The 21,974-nt window shown below is 38.8% G+C and overlaps 1 protein-coding gene across 2 annotated transcripts in view; it reads left to right on the forward strand.

The window, feature by feature from the left end:
- The first annotated feature begins 4,170 nt into the window (after window positions 1-4,170).
- The window catches only part of LOC113745792 (uncharacterized), a 20,060-nt gene continuing 2,256 nt past the window's right edge, over window positions 4,171-21,974 (forward strand). The window contains exon 1 of one of the 2 annotated variants that reach the window (XM_027278809.1): window positions 4,171-4,415. In XM_027278809.1, coding sequence (XP_027134610.1) covers window positions 4,286-4,415 — 130 coding nt within the window. In that variant the 5' untranslated portion in view covers window positions 4,171-4,285. Of the gene's footprint in view, window positions 4,416-17,492; window positions 17,617-21,974 lie in introns of those variants that run through there. The other variant, XM_027278810.1, reaches the window with a different exon arrangement.

Consider the following 21,974-nt stretch of genomic DNA (forward strand, 5'->3'; position numbering starts at 1 on the left):
GTCGCTGTGTTCACTGTTAGACTGGACACTGCTGGTTCAGAGGTTCTGTCACTGTGTTCACTGTTAGACTAGACACTGCTGATTCAGAGGTTCTGTCGCCGTGTTCACTGTTAGACTGGACCCTGCTGGTTCAGAGGTTCTGTCGCTGTGTTCACTGTTAGACTGGACACTGCTGGTTCAGAGGTTCTGTCGCTGTGTTCACTGTTAGACTGGACACTGCTGGTTCAGAGGTTCTGTCGCTGTGTTCACTGTTAGACTGGACACTGCCAGTTCAGAGGTTCTGCTGCCGTGTTCACTGTTAGACTGGACACTGCCGGTTCAGAGGTTCTGCTGCCGTGTTCACTGTTAGACTGGACACTGCCGGTTCAGAGGTTCTGTCGCCGTGTTCACTGTTAGACTGGACACTGCCGGTTCAGAGGTTCTGTCGCCGTGTTCGCTGTTAGACTGGACACTGCCGGTTCAGAGGTTCTGTCGCCGTGTTCGCTGTTAGACTGGACACTGCCGGTTCAGAGGTTCTGTCGCCGAGTTCGCTGTTAGACTGGACACTGCCGGTTCAGAGGTTCTGTCGCCGTGTTCGCTGTTAGACTGGACACTGCCGGTTCAGAGGTTCTGTCGCCGTGTTCGCTGTTAGACTGGACACTGCCGGTTCAGAGGTTCTGTCGCCGTGTTCGCTGTTAGACTGGACACTGCCGGTTCAGAGGTTCTGTCGCCGTGTTCACTGTTAGACTGGACACTGCTGGTTCAGAGGTTCTGCTGCTGTGTTCACTGTTAGACTGGACGCTGCCGGTTCAGAGGTTCTGTCGCCGTGTTCACTGTTAGACTGGACACTGCTGGTTCAGAGGTTCTGTCGCCGTGTTCACTGTTAGACTGGACACTGTTGGTTCAGAGGTTCTGTCGCCGTGTTCACTGTTAGCATTGTGAGATAGCCTCAGCGTTGACGTGATGCCATGTTGGGAAAAGGTTCAGGAAACTTTCTTTAGTCACAGATAAAGATCAGAACAAAAACTCTCTTTGATTTTTCACCAAATCAGCTTCAGGCTCAGAGTGTGTGTGTGGTTGTGCGTGTTGTGTGTGTGTGTGTGTGTGTGTGTGTGTGTGTGTGTGTGATCCTGTTAGCGAGTGTGCACATGACACCACATGTGACACATACACACACACACACACACACACTGTGAGGTGTAGGTATGTGTGTATGGAGCCAGGCTAGGAGATCCCATCTGTTTCCAGTCTTTATGCTAAGCTAAGCTAACCTTGAAGATCTGAACTGAGATCAGTTTATGTTCAAACTAATTTAGTTCAATTTCTAACTCAAAACACTGTGTGTGTGTGTGTGTGTGTGTGTGTGTGTGTGTGTGTGTGTGTGCGTGTGTGTTTTGAATGCGGTGATGAGGACGTGGGAGCAGACATACGTACACTGAGAGTCCAGACAGGCTGAGAAATGGGTCAGTGTCAGCCAGAGGAGATACAATTACACACACACACACACACACACACACACACACACACATACACACACAGTTGCATAAGAAGAGAAAGCGAGACGACAGGAGAGGAAACGAGAGACAGAAAGTGAATTTAAACCCTGTTGACCCACTCTGACCTGTGATCAGGTGACCCACACTGACCTGTGATCAGGTGATCCACTCTGACCTGTGATCAGGTGACCCACACTGACCTGTGATCAGGGACCCACACGACCTGTGATCAGGTGACCCACACTGACCTGTGATCAGGTGACCCACTCTGACCTGTGATCAGGTGACCCACTCTGACCTGTGATCAGGTGATCCACACTGACCTGTGATCAGGTGACCCACACTGACCTGTGATCAGGTGATCCACACTGACCTGTGATCAGGTGAACGGTGTCTCTGTCATTCGTACGTCTGTTCTCACACTATGTAACTTTGGGCTCCGGGTCTGGAGAAGTACGTAACGCTTTACGGCACTAAGTCACACAGCAGCAACTATTTCACTGATTCTGGTGAAACTGGATCATATTTTATGGAGGAAATGTTTTCTGGTTTTCCCTCTGATGTCCTCCGGCTGCTCCGCCTCAACTCTCTGTGATTTACAGAGTTTATGATGGACAGTGAAGTAAACTGCTGACAGCTGTAGCTGCTGTTAGCTCATGTTAGCTCAGTCTGTTAGCTGCTGTTAGCTCAGTTAGCTCAGTCGCTGTTAGCTCATGTAGCTCAGTTAGCTCAGTCTGTTAGCTGCTGTTAGCTCATGTTAGCTCAGTCTCTTTGATTGACAGGCGTCTCGGCCTCTCTGTGGACAGATCTTACGTCCACGTCTCTGTCTCTGTGTTTTTTTTTTGTTTGTTTTTTTTAGGACTTCCTGCTGCTCAGCTCGACTCTGCGACCTCCTATTCATAGACGCAGTGACCTTTGACCTCTGCAGCTTTATTTAGGCTCGTAAACAGTCTGGGAAAGTGACGGGGTTTCCCCGACAGGCTGCTTCAGCGTGTGCGACTGCTGAGGGACGACCTGATCTTTGTGTTGTACACAGATAACCAGACCATGTTGATGTCTATGATTTTTATTTTGGCGGGGTTGCCACCGTTGTGTTGAAGTTGAATTATAAATATAAATATTAAAAACATGATCCGTCTGACCCAGATCAGTTTCTGACTCTCATGGGGCGATGTCGCCCCCTGCAGGCACCTGGTGACACCTGCAGTGATATATAAATATTTAATAAGCTGCCTGGTGTGTGTGTGTGTGTGTGTGTGTGGCTTAATGTTTTTAAATGTTTTTTATGTCTACAGAGAAAAGTCTCACACACTCAGTCCATGTTTATCATTCAAAGTAAACAACAGTCACCAAATGTGAATATTTAATAACAACACACTGAGACGCTAACAGACACAGCGTAGCAGAGGAGAAGAGGACAGAAGCTAACAGACTGAGCTAACATGAGCTAAACAGCAGCTGAGCAGAGACTGAGCTAACACTGAGCTAATAGCAGTGACAGACTGAGCTAACATGAGCTAATAGCAGCTAACAGACTGAGCTAACAGCAGCTAACAAACTGAGCTAACAGCAGCTAACAAACTGAGCTAACATGAGCTACAGCAGCTAACAGACTGAGCTAACATGAGCTAATAGCGGCTAAGAAACTGAGCTAACAGCAGCTAACAGACTGAGCTAACAGCAGCTAACAGACTGAGCTAACATGAGCTAACAGCAGCTAACAGACTGAGCTAACATGAGCTAACAGCAGCTACAGTTTACTTCACTGTCCAACATAAACTCTGTAAATCACATTCTCCTCGTGCTCAGATTTATTCTCCTCGTGCTCAGATTTATTGTCCTCGTGCTCAGATTTATTCTCCTCGTGCTCAGATTTATTCTCCTCGTGCTCAGATTTATTGTCCTCGTGCTCAGATTTATTCTCCTCGTGCTCAGATTTTGTCCTCGTGCTCAGATTTATTCTCCTCGTGCTCAGATTTTGTCCTCGTGCTCAGATTTTGTCCTCGTGCTCAGATTTCTGCTGCTTTCTTTCAAAATGTGTGCTTGGACTCAAAACATCACATGCTTGTGCTCACATTTCTCCAGCTTGGACACAAACATTTCGCTCACACTCAAACATGTCCTGTGCGCTCTCAGATCTAATGTGGTCAGTGTTTCATTTGTCTGTGAAATGCATCACACTGAACTTTAAAAACACAAACAGACAACTCGTGGAAACACATGAACTCCAAATGCATACATACCTGTAATCTACAATGTGTTAATCTACAACAGAAATAAAGACATGAGAAGGTTCCATAGTGTCACTCCCTGTACAGATTGTAAAGCCCTCAGAGGAAAATGGACTTTGTGACTTTGGGCTGTACAAATAAAATCTGATTGGTGAATGAACGGGCACCATGATCAGAGCCTCTGACTGAAATGACGGGTCAGCTGATGTCCGTTACAGATCAGCTGATGTTGATCAGCTGATGTTCCGTTACAGATCAGCTGATGTTGATCAGCTGATGTCCGTTACAGATCAGCTGTTTTCAGCTATAACGGTCATTTACACTGTTTACAAAGTGTTTATGATCAATTTAATGTTTTATGGACAAAAAAAAGGATTTTATTTTGAAAACGTTTGTATGCAAATGAGCTCCTTTAATATGTAAATGAGGCTGTGACGCAGGGGTAGCGGGAACCAATCGCGTAGACTCTCAGCGGAAACGGAAGCTCCCCGTTGTTGTTGTGTTTCCTCGGCGGTCGGTAGTCTTCAGTCTTTGGTCTTTGGTCTCTGTCAGTCTTTGTCAGTCTCAGTCTCAGTCTTCATGGAGTATAAGCTCATCATGGCGGTCTCCGGGTTCCCGAGTCTCTACGACTCGAGCTGTCTGACGTACCGAGACCTGAACATGCGCAGTGACGCCTGGAGGCAGGTCGCGGAGATCGTCGGTGTTCCCGGTGAGTGTGTCCGGTGGTACCGGAGAGACCGGGTCAGACCGGGTCAGTCCAGATCAGACCGGGTCAGACCGGATCCGGTTTTCACAAAGTGCAAAGATCAAAACAAAACCAGTCCGTCTGTTGAAAGTGTCCGACCAGCTGAAGCTGGCAGCTCGGAGAAGAAAGGTTCCTACTGAAAATTAAAATAAAGTTTTTTATTATATTTTAAAATAAAGTTTGTGTGTTGTGTGTGTGTGATCCGGTTATTCGAGTGTGCCCATGACACAACGTGGACAACATACCCACACACACACACACACCCCACTGTGCGTTTTAGGTATGGTTGTATGGAGCCAGGCTAGGAGATCCCATCTGTTTCCAGTCTTTATTGCTAAGCTAAGCTAACCTTGAAGATCTGAAATGAGATCAGGTTTATGTTCAAAAACTTAATTTAGTTTCAAATTTCTAACTTCAAAACCCACTGTGTGTGTGTGTGTGTTGTGTGTGTGTGTGTGTGTGTGTGTGTGCGTTTTGTGGGTTTTTGAATTCGGGTGTGTATGAGGACGTGGGAGCAGACCATACGTACACTGAGAGTAGACAGGCTGAGAAATCGTTCAGTGTCAGCCAGAGGAGCTACACTTTACCACACACACACAACACATCACACAACACACACACTACCCTAACAGTCTGCATAAGAAGAGACAGCAGACGACAGGAGAGGAAACGAGAGACAGAAAGTGAATTTAAAACCCTGTTGACCCACTCTGTACCTTGTGATCAGGTGACCCCACACTGACCTGTGATCAGGTGTGATCCACTCTGATCTGTGATTCAGGTGACCACACGACCGTGATCAGTGACCCCCATGACCTGTGATCAGGTGACCCCCACTGACCTGTGATCCGGTGACCCACTCTGAACTGTGATCAGGTGACCCACTCTGGACCTGTGATCAGGTGATCCACACTGACCTGTGATCCGTGACCCACACTGACTGTGCTCAGGTGAGGTGATCCACACTGTCCCTGGATTCAGGTGAACGGTTTGTTCTCTGTCATTCGTACCGTCTGTTTCTCACCCTATGTAACTTTGGGCTCCGGGTCTGGAGAAGTACGTAACGCTTTTCACGGCATAAGTCCACCGCAGCAACTATTTCACTGATTCTGGTGAAATCTGGGATCATATTTTATGGAGGAAATGTTTTTCTGGTTTTCCCTCTGATGTCCTCCGGCTGCTCCGCCTCAACCTCTCTGTGATTACAGAGTTTCTGATTGGACAGTGGAAGTAAAACTGCTGACAGCTGAGCTGCTGTTAGTCATGTTAGCTCAGTCGTTAGCTGCTGTTAGCTCAGTTTAGCTCAGTCTGTTAGACTCATGTTAGGCTTCATGTTAGCTCAGTCTGTTAGCTGCTGTTAGCCATGTTAGCTCAGTCTCTTTGACATGACAGGCGTCTCGGCCTCTCTGTGGACAGGAGATCTTACGTCCACGTCTCTGGTCTCTGTGTTTTTTTTTTGTTTGTTTTTTTAGGACTTCCTGTGCTCAGCTCGACTCTGCGACCTCCTATTCATAGACGCAGTGACCTTTCCTTTGACCTCTGCAGCTTTATTTCGGCTCGTAAACAGTCTGGAAAGTGACGGGGGTTTCCCCGACAGGCTGCTTCGCGTGTCGCTGCGACTGTGAGGGACGACCTGATCTTTGTGTTGTATCACAGATAACCAGCACATGTTGATGTCTCTGATTTTATTTTTGCGGGTTGCCACCGTTTTGTGTTGACGTTGAATTATCATTAAATATTAAAAAACATTGCTCCGTCTTGACCACCAGATCAGTTCTGGACTCTCTATTGGGCGATGTTGTTCGCCCCCTGCAGGCACCTGGTGAACCTGCAGTGATATTATATATTTACTATAGCTGCCTTGTGTTGTGGTGTGTGTGTGTTCTATTGTTTTTAAAGTTTATTGTCTACAGAGAAGTCTCACACCTCAGTCCATGTTATCATTCAAAGTAAACAACAGTCACCCAAAGTTAATATTTAAATACAAAACACCACTGAGACGCTTAAACAGCACAGCGTTAGCAGAGGGAAGAGGACAGAGCTAACAGGACTGAGCTAAAATGATGCTAACAGCAGCTAGCAAGACTGAGCTAACATGAGCTAATAGCAGCTAGCAGGACTGAGCTAACATTGAGCTAATAGCAGCTAACAGACTGAGCTAACAGCAGCTAACAAACTGGCTACAGCAGCTAACAAACTGAGCTAACATGAAGCTAACAGCAGCTACCAGACTGAGCTAACATGATTATAGCGGCTAAGAAAACTGAGCTAACAAGCAGGCTAACAGACTGAGCTAACAGCAGCTCAAGGACTGACGTAAACCTGAGCTAACAGCAGCTAAACAGACGAGTAACATGAGCTAACAGCCAGCTTTTCAGTTTACTTCACTGTCCAACACAACTCTGTAAATCACAGCGTTGACCAGTATGTTTGCTTCCTCATTATTTTAAATTCTATGTGTATGTGTATCATGTTGACTATACAAAACATATAAGACACACAACTCGGTCATAGCAGGTTTGATCATGTGTTGTGTTGTTGAGTAAACCAGGCTTCCTTCAGCTCCGCCCACGCTCCAACATTCTTTGCCCATCTTTGGGATGTGTTGACGTGTGTCTGCTCATCATTGGACGGTGTTAACCGCTCAGAGCTCTGCTGCTCTTTGTTAACCACATTTAAAAAAACACTTTCCCGTTCAGGTCTTCTGAAGGAAAGGACCCGCAAGATGGAAGAGGCTGCAGCATCAACAGTCTGCACCATGGACACCAGATGTCAAAGAGTGGTTGGGACGAGGAGTTTGACTCTTCACCTGTCTGTTCATGCTGTGCTGTCAAACATCAGCATGAATCCTGTCTGTTTCTAAACAACAACACTTCTGAAGAAAGAAAAACAAGCTTGCGCCTCATGCAAACCATTTACTGAACTAAAACAATCTTCACACGACAAAACCTCCCCTTCTACTACAGTGTGAACATAAAGACAACAAAAATAAAAAAGTGGGGAAGTGACCTCACCCTAACACAGGAATCAGACGCAGAATCCTGTACTACAGCTCGACTTCAGACACTACAGAGTCAGAGACGAGAAGAGATGGCAGAATCACGATGGCTGACTTCAGATGGATTCAATTTTATCTGTTTGTTATCGCGGCTGCTTCAGTTTTCCAGGTAAGACTACATATATCACGATATTCATTTGACAATAACTTTGTTACTCTTAATTCACTGATCAAATATTGATGAGCTCATTTGTTGAACTGAGGCGACAAAACCTGTCGCATTGTTTCTAACGTTGGTGAGTTCAAGTGAACTGTCACAACTAACTATGAACAAAACAGACATTTTCCATTTTCTCCTGCTCGTCTTCACAGAAAGATAAAAGACTTCCTCTTATCCTCCTCACTGTCAGAAGCTGGACAGGACGTCACTTTTCCTTGTGAAAATGTGATAGGACGATCAGCCAAAACTGTTGACAGTACACTATGGGATTCAGTGATCCAAGTCAGCGAGCAGCAGTAGAGCTGATTAGACTGGACAGATTGTGAGAACTCTAAATCAGACGGACCCTGAGTGTTACACAGAACTGTTCTCGGTCATAAAGAAGCTCACCCATGAAGATGCTTGGACGTTCCGACTGTGAACAATACCAAATCAGGGACGAATGAAGTCTCAGTCTCTGTTGGTTCTTCGTCTGTTGTTACCATGTGAGTTTCCATATCAATTTCAGCTCAACTGTGAAACAATCACAATAATTATGATCATAATGATTGAGTGAATTTGACTCTTGTTGTCTTTCTCTCACACTTATCCTTCCATCTTCACCAGTGACTGAACACAAGATCAAGATCAGGTGGTTGTGTCCTTGCTCTGTGTCGCCCTATGATGACCGCTGTGTTAGATACACAGTTGGAAGTGGGCTGTTTGAGGGTAAAGATGTGAGAACATACAAAGATCTGCAGACATCACAGTCTGACTGCTCTGGCCTCTGTGACCTTTACGAATCTTCTCATTTCATTCAACACATCAAACTCTGACTTACTGACGTGTTTGAAGTGACTACTGGTGACAACAGTGCGCTGTTTCACTTCAGACTTAGCCCTCAGTGAGGAACCAGGTGAGAATAAAGTCGAGCTTTTTTACAGGCAAACTTCAGGATGTAGTGAATGATGACCTGAAATATTTGTTGCTTTTATGGATGTGAAGTTTGCAATATTACGTCATATCACAGCACGAGTTTGGTGCCCTCAACAGTTTGGGACTCCTTTTCATCTGATCAGGTGACACGACAACAAAACCCAGACCCAGAACCCCACAACCCAAAACCACCAACAGATGACTCAGCAGACCTAAAAGGTGGTGACTCATCATTTTTATATATCTGTTACTGTATTCTGTCTTCTCTGTGTGGGTGGAGTTATTATTTCCATCCTGACACACTTTCTGCATTGTGTGTATGTATATATTTAACATATCTCATTCTCTTTTACTCTACTTTTTCAAACTGCTGAATATTTGATGTTTTCGTTTTCTTTCCAGGTGGTGGAGTTCATCATTGTGTCTGTGGGTTTAGCAAGCCTCTCATCATAATCGTGGTGGCAGTCAGCATGTGGACAAGAAAAAGGTGAGGCACTTTCACTGATGAAACTCAGAAACAAGAAGTTGATGGAATCGGATTTTCACTGTGGAAAACTTAAAAGTGGAATCTTTCTCTTGTTCTTTCAGGGAGGAAAAACACAGATGGATGAACACATTGTGAGTTTTTATCGTAAAGAACAAAAACAAAACAAAGGTTTCAATCACTGTAAAATGAACTCACATATTCATCATTCAAAATTAAATGTCAAACTCTACATTTCACTGAGATTTCAGTTTGAGTTGCAGAGCATCGTCGTCATTTTTACAGATGTCCACTGAATCCTGATGGAGCGGAAGAGCACTCAGTGCACTTTTACAACCACCGGTCACATTCAGCCATCCGTTCAGGACCAATCACATTCACACACCGGGGTTCAACATCTTGCTCGAGGACACTTTCAGCGGAGCTTACAGCCGCCTGCATATCAGAGAAGTGGGACTGGGATTGGACAGTTGTCAGTGGAGTGTTTCAGCGTGCGGCTTTGATCGGTTCTGATGTCTTTCACAGGCGGCTGATGATGAAGATGATGGTGGCTAGTGAACTACGAGAACGTCACATCTTCTGTTGAGTTTGTTGAGCAAACACTCTGCCTCCATCAGACTCCACCCATCACCAACTGGTACACCAGCTCCAGCTGGAGAGTTTGAGAGCATGCATAGGAGTTTTTTGTCTTTGTTCAGACACAGCAGCTGGATTTGAAAACTGTCTGAACTGGAAAACGCTTTTTAACTCGTTTAACTTCCTTAAATTTTGCTTCTGACAAATCATTTTAGTCCTGACTTTAAGAGAGTGACAGCTTTGAAGCTACAGCTGAGCACACGTCTTCATTCAAGATGAACTCATCTGAACTTCCGGTTTAAGCACCGGAAAGTGGGGATGGCTGCGTGAGAAGCTAAAATTGTCATTTTATAAGTCATTGTGATTCATTGTCATTTTATCATTCATTGTGATTCATTGTCATTTTGTGATTCATTGTGATTCATTGTCATTTTATCAGTCATCGTGATTCATTGTCATTTTATCAGTCATTGTAATTCATTGTCATTTTATCCGTCATTGTGATTATTGTCCTTTTATCAGTTCATTGTCATCATTGTCATTCTATCAGTCATTTGGGATTCATTGTCATTTATTCAGTCCTTGTGATTTCATTGTCATTTTATCATCATTGTAATTCATTTGTCATTTTCTCATTCATTGTGATTCTGTCTTTTATCAGTCATTGTAATTCATGTCATTTTATTCAGTCTTGCTAATTCATTGTCATTTTATCATTCATGTAATTCATTGTCATTTTATCATTCATGTGATTCATTGTCATTTTTCCTTATTGCTGATCATGTCATTTTATCAGTCATTGTAATTCATTGCATTTTATCAGTCATTGTTACTTCATTGTCATTTATCAGTCATTGTATTCATTGTCATTTTTATCAGTTCATTGTGATCCTTGCTCATTTATCGTCATTGTGATTTCATTGTCATTTTATCCGTCATTGTAATCATTGTCATTTTATCATTCATTGTGATTCATTGTCATTTATCAGTTTCATGTAATTCATTGTCATTTATCAGTCATTGTAAATTCATTGTCATTTTATCAGTCATTCGTAATTCATTGTCATTTTATCAGTCATTGTCATTCATTGTCATTTATCATTCATTGTGATTCATTGTCATTTATCAGTCATTGTAAATTCATGTCATTTTATCAGTCATTGTGATCATTGACATTTATCCTTATTGTAATTCATTGTCATTTTATCAGTTATTGTAATTCATTGTCCATTTATCAGTCATTGTAATTCATTGTCATTTTATCAGTCATTGTCATTCATTGGCATTTTATCAGTCCTGTAATTCATTGTCATTTTATCAGTATTGTACTTCATTGTCATTTTATAGTCATGTAATTCATTGTCATTTTTATCATCATTGTGCTTCATTGACATTTTATCCTTCATTGTAACTTCATTGTATTTTTTTTTTTTATCATTCATTGTGATCATTTCATTATCAGTCATTGTAATTCATTGTCATTTTATCATCATTGTACTTAATTGTCCTTTTATCATTCATTGTAATTCATTGTCATTTTATATTCATTATAATTCATTGCTCCATTTTATCAGTCATGTAATCATGTTCATTTATCAGTCATTGTAATTCATTGTTCATTTAATCAGTCATTTGATTCTTGTCATTTTATCATTCATGTGGATTCATTGTCATTTTATCCTTCATTGTGTTCATTGTCCATTTTATCCTTCATTTTGATCATGTCATTTATCAGTCATTGTTAATTCACTTGTCCTTTTATCATATTTGATTCATTGTCATTTTATCATTATTGTGATTCATTGTTCATTTTATCCGTCATTGTAATTTCATTGGCATTTTTATCAGTCATTGTTAATTCATTGTCATTTTATCATCATTGTTGCTTCATTGTCATTTTATCATTCATTGTGATTCATTGTCATTTTATCATCATTGTAATCATTGTCATTTATCATTCCTTGTGATTCATGACATTATCATTTCATTGTAATTCATTGTCATTTTATCATTCATTGTAATTCATTGTCATTTTATCATCATTTTAATTCATTGTCATTTTATTCAGTTCATTGTGGATTCATTGTCATTTTATCATTCCCATTGTGATCTGTATTTATCCGTCATTGTAGTTGTAGTTCATTGTCATTTTATCAGTCTTGTAATTATTTCATTTTATCATTCATTGTTTGATCATTGTCATTTTCTCAGTCATTGTTGATTCATTGTCATTTATCAGTCATTGACTTCCATTGTCATTTTATCATCATTTGAGTCATTGCATTTTATCATTCATTGTGATTTCCTTGTCATTTTATCAGTTCATTGTAATTATTGTCATTTTATCATTCATTGTGGATTCATTGTCATTTATCAGTCATTGTTAATTATTGTCATTTTATCATGTCATTGTTACTTCATTGTCATTTATCATTCATTGTGATTCATTGTCATTTTATCAGCATTGTAATTCATTTCATTTATCAGTCATTGTAATCATTGTCATTTTATCAGTCATCTGTGATTCATTGTCATTTTATCATTCATTGTGTATTCATTGTCATTTTATCATTCATTGTGATTCATTGTCATTTTCCATTTCATTGTGATTTCATTGTCATTTTTCAGTCATTGTAATCATTGTCAGTTATCTTTTTCCCCTTGGGGTTTGATTCATGTCATTTTGTTGATTCATTGTGATTTCATTGTATTTTATCATTTCATCGTGATTCATTGTCATTTTATCAGTCATTGTAATTCATTGTCCATTTTATCATCATTGTCATTTATCAGTCATTGTAATTCATTTTCATTTTATCAGTCATTGTAATTCATTTGTCCTTTATCATGTCATTGTGATTCATTGTCATTTTATCAGTCATTGTGATTCATTGTCATTTATCATTCATGTAATCATTTCATTGTTATCAGTCTGTGATCATGTCATTTTATCAGTCATTGTTAATCTCATTTTCATTTTATCATTCATTTTTGTGAATTGTCATTATAGTCATTGTTATCATTGTCATTGTCATTCAGTCATTAATTCATTGTCTTTATTTCATGTCATTTGTAGTATTCAGTCTTGTCATTTTATCAGTCATGTAATTCATGTCATTTTATCAGTCATTGTGATTCATTGTCATTTTATTCAGTCATGTAATTCATTTTCCATTTATCAGTCATGTAGATTCCATTGTCATTTTTCATTCATTGTAACTCCTTGTCATTTTATCACGTCATTGTGATTCATTGTATTTTATCAGTCATTGTAATTCATTGTTCATTTATCTTTCATTTTGTGTTCATTGTCATTTTATATTCCCATTGTGCTTCATTTCATTTTCTCAGTCATGTTTAATTCATTGTCATTTTATCGTCATTGTAATCTGAATTTAGTATGTGTATCAGTCATTGTGATTCAGTCATTTTATCAGTCCTGTGTCATTCTTTATAGTCTTGTGTTCATTGTCATTTATCATTCATTGTGATTCATTGTCATTTTATCAGTCCATGTAATCATTGTCATTTTATCATTCATTGTGATTCATTGTCATTTTGTTCATCGTGATTTCATTGTCATTTTATCACGTCTCGTGATTCATTTGTCATTTATCATCATTGTTAATTCATTGTCATTTTATCCAGTCATTTATTTCATTGTCATTTTTCCATTCTTGTAATTCATTGTCTTTTTCATCATTGTGATTCATTGTCATTTTATCAGTCATTGTAATTCCATTGTCATTTTCTCAGTTTCCTGTAATTCTTGTCATTTTATCAGTCATTGTAATTCATTTGGTCATTTTCTCAGCATTGTCATTCATTGTCATTTTATCAGTCATTGTGATTCATTTATTTTATCAGTTCTTGTGATTCATTGTCATTTTATTCTTCATTGTGATCATTGTTCATTTTGTGATTCTTGTGATTCTTGTCATTTTATCAGTTCATTGTGATTCACTTGTCATTTTTATCATTCATTGTGATTCATTGTCCATTTTATCATGTCTTTGTGATTCATTGTCATTTTATCATTCAGTTTAATTATGTCATTTAATCAGTCATCGTAGTCATTGTCATTTTATCAGTTCATTGTATTCATTGTCCTTTATCATTTCATTGTGCTTCATTGTCATTTTTCATTCATTGTGATCCATTGTCATTTTATCAGTCATTGTAATTCATTGTCATTTATCATCAATTCGTAATTCATTGTCATTTTTAATTATGTGATTCCATTGTCATTTATCATTCATTGTGATTTATCATTGTTCATTCCTTTATCATTTTCATTATCGCTTTGCTTCATTGTCATTTTATCAGTCATGTGATTCCTTGTCATTTATCAGTCATTGTAATTCATTGTTCATTTTATCAGTCATTGTAATTCATTGTCATTTTACATGTCTTTGAACTCCTGTCATTTTATCATCATGTGTTTATTTCATTATTGTGATTCATTGTCCATTTTTATTCAGTCATTGTATCTGTCATTTTCATTTTGAATTCAGATTTTATCATTCATTGTGATTCATTGTCATTTATCATCTTATTCATGTCCTACAGTCATTTGTTAATTCATTGTCCATTTTATCTGTCATTTAGATCATTGTCATTTTATTCTCTCATTGTATTCATGTCATTTTATCATCATGTAGAGTCATGTCCTTTTATCCAGTTCATTTGTAATTCATTGTCATTTTCATCATTCCATTGTGACATTGTCATTTTTCGTTCATTGGATTCATTGTCATTTTATCAGTCATTGTTATTGCATTGTCAGTCTTTATTCCTTCATGTTTCTCCTTGTCATTTGATTCCATTGTCAATTCTTGCTTTATCTCATTGTGATTCATTGTCAATTTTATCCGTCATGTAATTCATTGTCATTTTTCATCAGTTCCTTGTATATTCATGATTCATTGTCATTTTATCAGTCATTGTAATTCATTGTCCATTTTATCAGTCATGTGATTCATTGTCATTTTATAGGTCTGTCTAATTCATTGTCTCTTTATCATCCTTGTAATTCATTGTTCATTTTATCAGTCTTGATTCATTGTCATTTTCTTCAGTCATTGTAAATTTTCATTGTCATTTTTCATCATTTGATTCATTGTCATTTTATCAGTCTTGAATTATGTCATTATCCATGAATTCAGTGTTTTTATCAGTCATTGTAATCATTGTCCATTTTACAGTTCATTGTAATTCATTGTCATTTATATTCATTGTATTTCATTGTCAATTTTATCATTCCATTGTAATCATTGTCATTTTATCAGGTAATTGTGATTCATTGTCATTACGTTTTAATTCTCATTCAGTTCATTTGTAATTCATTGTCATTTTTATCATTCATTGTAATCATTGTCATTTTTTATCACGTCTCTTGTGATTCATTGTCATTTATCAGTCATTGCTAATTCATTGTCATTTTTATTCAGTTTCATGTCATCTTCTTTGATTCATTGTCATTTGCATTATCATTGTATTTTCTCCGTTGTATTCATTGCATTTATCTGTCAGTGATTCATTGTATTATGTAGTTTCATTGTCATTTTATCATTCATTGTGATTCATTGTCATTTTATAGTCATTGTATTCATTGTCATTTTATCATTCATTTTGATTTTTCATTTTGTAATTCTTGTGATTATTCATTAGTCACTATCATTGTCATTTTATCGCGTTCATTCGTATCTCATTGTCATTTTATCATCATTGTTAATTCATTGTCATTTTTTATTTCAGTTCATTGTAACAAATTCCACTTGTCATTTTATCAGTCATTGATTATTCTATCATTCATTGTGCTCTCATTTTATCGTCATTGTAATTCATTGTCATTTTATCATTCATTTGTGATTCATTTGTTCATTTTATCAGTCCATTGTAATTCATTGTCATTTTATCTTCATTGTAATTCATTGTCATTTTATCAGTCATTGTCATATGTCTTTATCATGTCACGTACTTCAGCTTTTCGTCATTGTAATCTTGTCATTTTATCAGTCATTTGTATTCATTGTTTTCCATTGTATCAGTTTCAGTCTTTGATTCATTGTCATTTTATTCATTCATTGTGGATTCATTGGTCATTTTATCATTCATTGTAATTTTCATTGTCACTTTTATCAGTCAGTGTGATTCAAGTGGGCAAATTTTTCCTCACTGAAACGAGGGTGCTAAGGATAGAGGGTCTCTGTACAGATTGTAAAAGCCTCGAGGAAGGGAAATGGCACTTTGTGACTTGGGCTGTAACCAATAAAATGATTTGATTTGAAATTGATTTGATTTTTTTGTCCTCGTGCTCCAGATTTTGGTCCTCGTGCTCAGATTATTGTCCTCGTGCTCAGATTTATTGTCCTCGTTAGATAGCCTCCTCAGATTTAGTATTCCTCGTGCTCAGAATTCTCGTGTACTTCTCTCCTCGTTCTCAGATTTTTGTCCTCAGTGCTCACGATTTATTTCCCTCGTGCTCAGATCTATTGCCTCGTGCTCAGATTTATTGTCCGTGCCCTCAAGATTTATTCTCCTCGTGCTCAGATTTATCTCCTCGTGCTCAGATTATTTCTTCCTCGTGCTCAGATTTATCCGTGCTCGATCCCCGTGCTCAGATTTATTTCCCTCGTGCTCAGATTTATTCTCCTCGTGCTCAGATTATTCTCCTCGTGCTCGATTTATTCTCCTCTTGCTGATTTATTTCCGGCTCAGATTTATTTCTCCTCTCTCAGATTTATTGTCCTCGTGCTCAGATTTATTCTCCTCGTGCTCAGATTTATTCTCCTCGTGCTCAGATTTATTGTCCTCGTGCTCAGATTTATTCTCCTCTGCTCAGATTTTGTCCTCGTGCTCAGATTTATTCCCTCGTGCTCAGTTGCTCAGTTTTGTCTGTCAGATTTTGTCCTCGTGCTCAGATTTCTGCTGCTTTCTTTCAAAATGTGTGCTTGGACTCAAAACATACATGCTTGTGCATCAATTCTCCAGCTTGGACACAAACATTTCGCTCACACTCAAACATGTCCTGTGCGCTCTCAGATCTAATGTGGTCAGTGTTTCATTTGTCTGTGAAATGCATTCACACTGGAACTTTAAAAACACCAAACAGACAACTCGTGGAAAACATGGAACTCCAAACATACAATACTGTAATCTACAATGTGTTAATCTACAACAGAAATAAAGACCTGAGAACGTGGTTCCATAGTGTCACTCCCTGTACAGATTGTAAAGCCCTCAGAGGAAAAATGGACTTTGTGACTTTGGGCTGTACAATTCTTTAAATTTTTTTTTTTTTATTCTTTTTTTTCTTGATTTTTTTTTTTTATATTTTTTTTTTATTTTTTTTTTTTTTTTTTTTTTTTAATTTTTTTTTTTTTTTTTTTTTTTTAAAATCTGATTGGTGCATGACGGGCACCATGATCAGAGCCTCTGACTGAAATGACGGGTCAGCTGAGTCCGTTTACAGATCAGTCTGATGTTGATCAGCTGATGTTCCGTTACAGATCATGTATGTTGCTCAGCTGATGTCCGTTACAGATCAGCTGTTTTCAGCTAACGGTCTTTTCACTGTTTACAAAGTGTTTATGATCAATTAATGTTTTATGGACAAAAAAAAGGATTTTTATTTTGAAAACGTTTGTATGCAAATGAGCTCCTTTTTATATGTAAATGAGGCTGTGACGCATGGGTAGCGGGGGGGAACCAATCGCGTAGACTCTCAGCGGAAACGGAAGCTCCCCTTGTTGTTGTGTTTCCTCGGCGGTCGGTATAGTCTTCAGTCTTTGGTCTTTGGTCTCTGTCAGTCTTTGTCAGTCTCAGTCTCAGTCTTCATGGAGTGATTAAGCTCATCCTTGGCGGTCTCCGGGTTCCCGAGTCTCTACGACTCGAGCTGTCTGACGTACCGAGACCTGAACATGCGCAGTGACGCCTGGAGGCAGGGTCGCGGAGATCGTCGGTGTTCCCGGTGAGTGTGTCCGGTGGTACCGGAGAGACCGGGTCAGACCGGGTCAGTCCAGATCAGACCGGGTCAGACCGATCCGGTTTTCACAAAGTGCAAAGATGCAAAACAAAACCAGTCCGTCTGTTGAAAGTGTCCGACCAGCTGAAGCTGGCAGCTCGGAGAAGAAAGGTCCGACTGAATAATTAAAATAAAGTTTTTTATTATATTTAAAAAAAGTTTTTATTATATTTAAAATAAAGTTTTTATTATATTTTAAAATAAAGTTTTTATTATATTTTAAAATAAAGTTTTTAGTATATTTAAAAAAGTTTTTATTATATTTTAAGTTTTATTATATTTTTTAAGTTTTTATTATATTTTTAAAATACAGTTTTTTGTTAGTTATTTTAAAGTTTTTATTGTATTTGTTAAAATGGAAAGTTTTTATATATTTTAAAGAGTTTTATTATATTTAAAATAAAGTTTTTTATTATATTTTAAAATAAAGTTTTTTTTATATTTTTACATAAAGTTTTATTATATTTTAAAATAAAAGTTTTATTATATTTAAAATTTAAAGTTTTTTATTATATTTTAAAATAAAAGCTGATACGTTTGTTGAGATGACAGGAGATCTATCTCTGTGTGTTTTCTGATTCAGTCATTCATCAACGAGCTGCTGACGAGGCTGTGTCAGCTCACCACCACTGACAACATGTACTAACATGTGTGTGATTAATGACGACATGTTACTACATCAAATCAAATCAGATTTTATGTGTACAGTCCAAAGTCACAAAGTCATCTCCGCGCGGTGCGCCTCCGCCGTGTGTGGGAGAGGAGAGGGGGACCGGGGGGACGTGGGGATCGGACAAAGAAAAATCGGGTGGGGTTGGGGCGGGGGCGGGCATGGGGATTGAGGAGTACTACAGGCGGCAGGCTAAGAACCACCACATGGAGTAAACAGGGGGGCAGGGGGGGAGCGGACACAGCCGGGCAGCAGGCGGGGAGGATAGGAGGAACGCAGAAACAAACAGAGAGAGAGCGGCCGGCGAGCGGCACAACAAACGTGCAGTACGGGATGGGAAAAGCGAAGAAACACGGTGGGGGAAAATAGAAGAAACGGGGAGTGAAAATAGACAGAACAACGGGGGGGAAAAGAGAAGAAACAACGGGGTAGGTGAAAAGATAAGAAACAACGGGAGGGGGAAAATGAATCGAAAAAACGGGTAAAAAGAAGAAAAACGGGAGGGGAAAATATAAGAAAAAACGGGAACATATAATTAAAAAAACGTTTATTTTAAATATAGAATAAAAACTGTAAAAAGAAATAAAACTTAAAAGATAAGAAACAACGTGGATTGAAAATAGAATAAAAAACGTTATTTTAAAATATAATTAAAAAACCTTATTTTAAAATATAATCAAAACCAATGCGTTTCCCACTAATCACAGTTTCATGCATCTGCTACAGTTGATGACTGCCCCCCCATCCGTCATATGTGCTGCAAGCGTTGGCAACTACAACGCACTCGTTTTTTCCTTTCCTCCCCTCAGGCCACCGAGCGGGTCCTGAAGGATAAGGGTCCCTGCAGATTGTAAAGCCTCAGAGGAAAATGGGACTTTGTGACTTTGGGGCTGTACAAATAAAATTGATTTTGATTTGGAAATTGATTGGATTTATTGCCTCCGTGCCAGATGTGTCCTCTGCTCAGATTTATTGTCCTCGTGCGCAGATTTATTGTCCTCGTGCTCAGATTTAGTCCTCGCTCGTGCTCAGATTATTCTCCTCGTGCTCAGATTTATTCCCTCGGGCTCAGATTTATGTCCTCGTGCTAGATTTATTCTCCTCGTGCTCAGATTATGTCCTCGTGCTCAGATATTGTCCTCGTGCTCAGATTTATTCTCCTCGTGCTCAGATTATTCTCCTCGTGCTCAGATTTATTCTCCTCGTGCTCAGATTTATTGTCCCCGTGCTCAGATGATTCTCCTCTGGAATTTATCTCCTCGTGCCGATTTATCTCCTCGTGCTCAGATTTATTCTCCTCGTGCTCAGATTTATTGCCTCGTGCTCAATTATTCTCCTCGTGCTCAGATTTATTGTCCGCGTGCTCAGGATTATTCTCCTCGGGCTCAGATTTATTCTCCTCGTGCTCAGATTTATTGTCCTCGTGCTCAGATTTATTTCGTCTCATTTTGCTGTGCTCAGTTTCTTCGTGTAGATGCTCGTGTCAGATTTGTCCTCGTGCTCAGATTTCTGCTGCTTCTTTTCAAAATGTGTCTTGGACTCAAAACATCACATGGCTTGTGCTCACATTTCTCCAGCTTGGACACAAACATCTTCGTCGCTCACCCACTCAAACATGTCCTGTGCGCTCTCAGATCTAATGTGGTAAGTGTTTCATTATGTCGTGAAATGCATCACACTGAACTTTAATAAAAACACAAACAGACAACGTCGTGGAAAACACATGAACTCCAAATTCATAACATACCTGTTAATCTAACATGTGTTAATCTACAACAGAAATAAAGACATGAGAAGGTCCATAGTGTCACCCCTGTAACAGTGGTAAAGCCCCCAGCAAAGGAAAGACTTGTGTGACTTTGGGCTGTACAAATAAAATCTATTGTTGAATGAACGGGCACCATGATCAGAGCCTCTGACTGAAATGACGGGTCAGCTGATGTCCGTTACAGATCAGCTGATGTTATCAGCTGATGTCCGTTACAGATCAGCTGATGTTGATCAGCTGATGTTCCGTTACAGATCAGCTGTTTTCATCTTATAACGGTCATTTACACTGTTTACAAAGGTTTTTATGATCAAATTTAAGTTTTATGGACAAAAAAAAGGATTTTATTTTGAAAACGTTTGTATGCAAATGAGCTCCTTTAATATGTAAATGAGGCTGTGACGCAGGGGTAGCGGGAACAACGCGTAGACTCTCAGCGGAAACGGAAGCTCCCCGTTGTTGTTTGTGTTTCCCGGCGGTCGGTAGTCTTCAGTCTTTGGTCTTGGTCCTCTGTCAGTCTTTGTCAGTCTCAGTCTCAGTCTCCATGGAGTAAAGCTCATCATGGCGGTCTCCGGGTTCCCGAGTCTCTACGATCCGAGCTGTCTGACGTACCAGACCGGAACATGCGCAGTGACGCCTGGAGGCAGGTCCGCGGAGATCGTCGGTGTTCCCGGTGAGTGTGTCCGGTGGTACCGGAGAGACCGGGTCAGACCGGGTCAGTCCAGATCAGACCGGGTCAGACCGGATCCGGTTTTCACAAAGTGCAAAGATCAAAACAAAACCAGTCCGTCGTTGAAAGTGTCCGACCAGCTGAAGCTGGCAGCTCGGAGAAGAAAGGTTCCTACTGAAAATTAAAATAAAGTTTTTTATTATATTTTAAATAAAGTTTTTATATATTTAAAATAATTTTTTATTATATTTTAAAAAATTTTTATATATTTTAAATAAATTTTATTATATTTAAATAAAAAGTTTTTATTATATTTTAAAGTTTTTTATATATTTTAAAGTTTTATTAATATTTTAAAATAAGTTTTTTATTATATTTTAAAGTTTTATTATATTTTAAAATAAAGTTTTTATATATTTTAAAGTTTTTATTATATTTAATAAGTTTTTTATTATTTTAAAATAAAGTTTTTTATTATATTTTAAACTACCGTGTTTATTCTTTTTATTATTTTTATTTAATAAAGTTTTATGATTTACAACTCAGCTGAACGTTTGTGAGATGACAGGAGATCTATCTCTCGGTGGTGTTTATGATCAGTCATAATCAACGAGCTGCTGACGAGCTGTGTCAGCTCACCACACTGACAACATGTTACTAACATGTGTGTTATTAACGGACGACATGTTACTACATCAACAAATCAGATTTATTGTAACAGTCCAAAGTCACAAAGTCCATTTCCTCTGAGGCTTAATCTGTACAGGGAGTGACACCCTCTGTCCTTAGACCCTCGGTTCCAGGTGAGGAAAAACTTGCCCACAAAAACCTTTACAAGGGAAAAAATGTGGAAGAAACCTCAGGAAGAGCCACAGAGGAGGGATCCCTCTCCCAGGACGGACAGACATGCAATAGATGTCAGTGTACAGAACAAATCAACACAAACATATTGTACAATTACAATGACTGATAAAATGACAATGAATTACAATGACTGATAAAATGACAATGAATTACAATGACTGATAAATGACAAGAATTACAATGACGGATAAAATGACAATGATTACAATGACTGAAAAAAATGACAATGAATTACAAATGAATGATAAAATGACAATGAATCACAATGACTGATAAAAATGAACAATGATTGATAAAATGACAATGATGATGAAACATGACAATGAATTACA

This window comes from Larimichthys crocea, chromosome VI, assembly GCF_000972845.2.
Source record: "Larimichthys crocea isolate SSNF chromosome VI, L_crocea_2.0, whole genome shotgun sequence".
Classification (NCBI taxonomy): Eukaryota; Metazoa; Chordata; class Actinopteri; family Sciaenidae; genus Larimichthys; species Larimichthys crocea.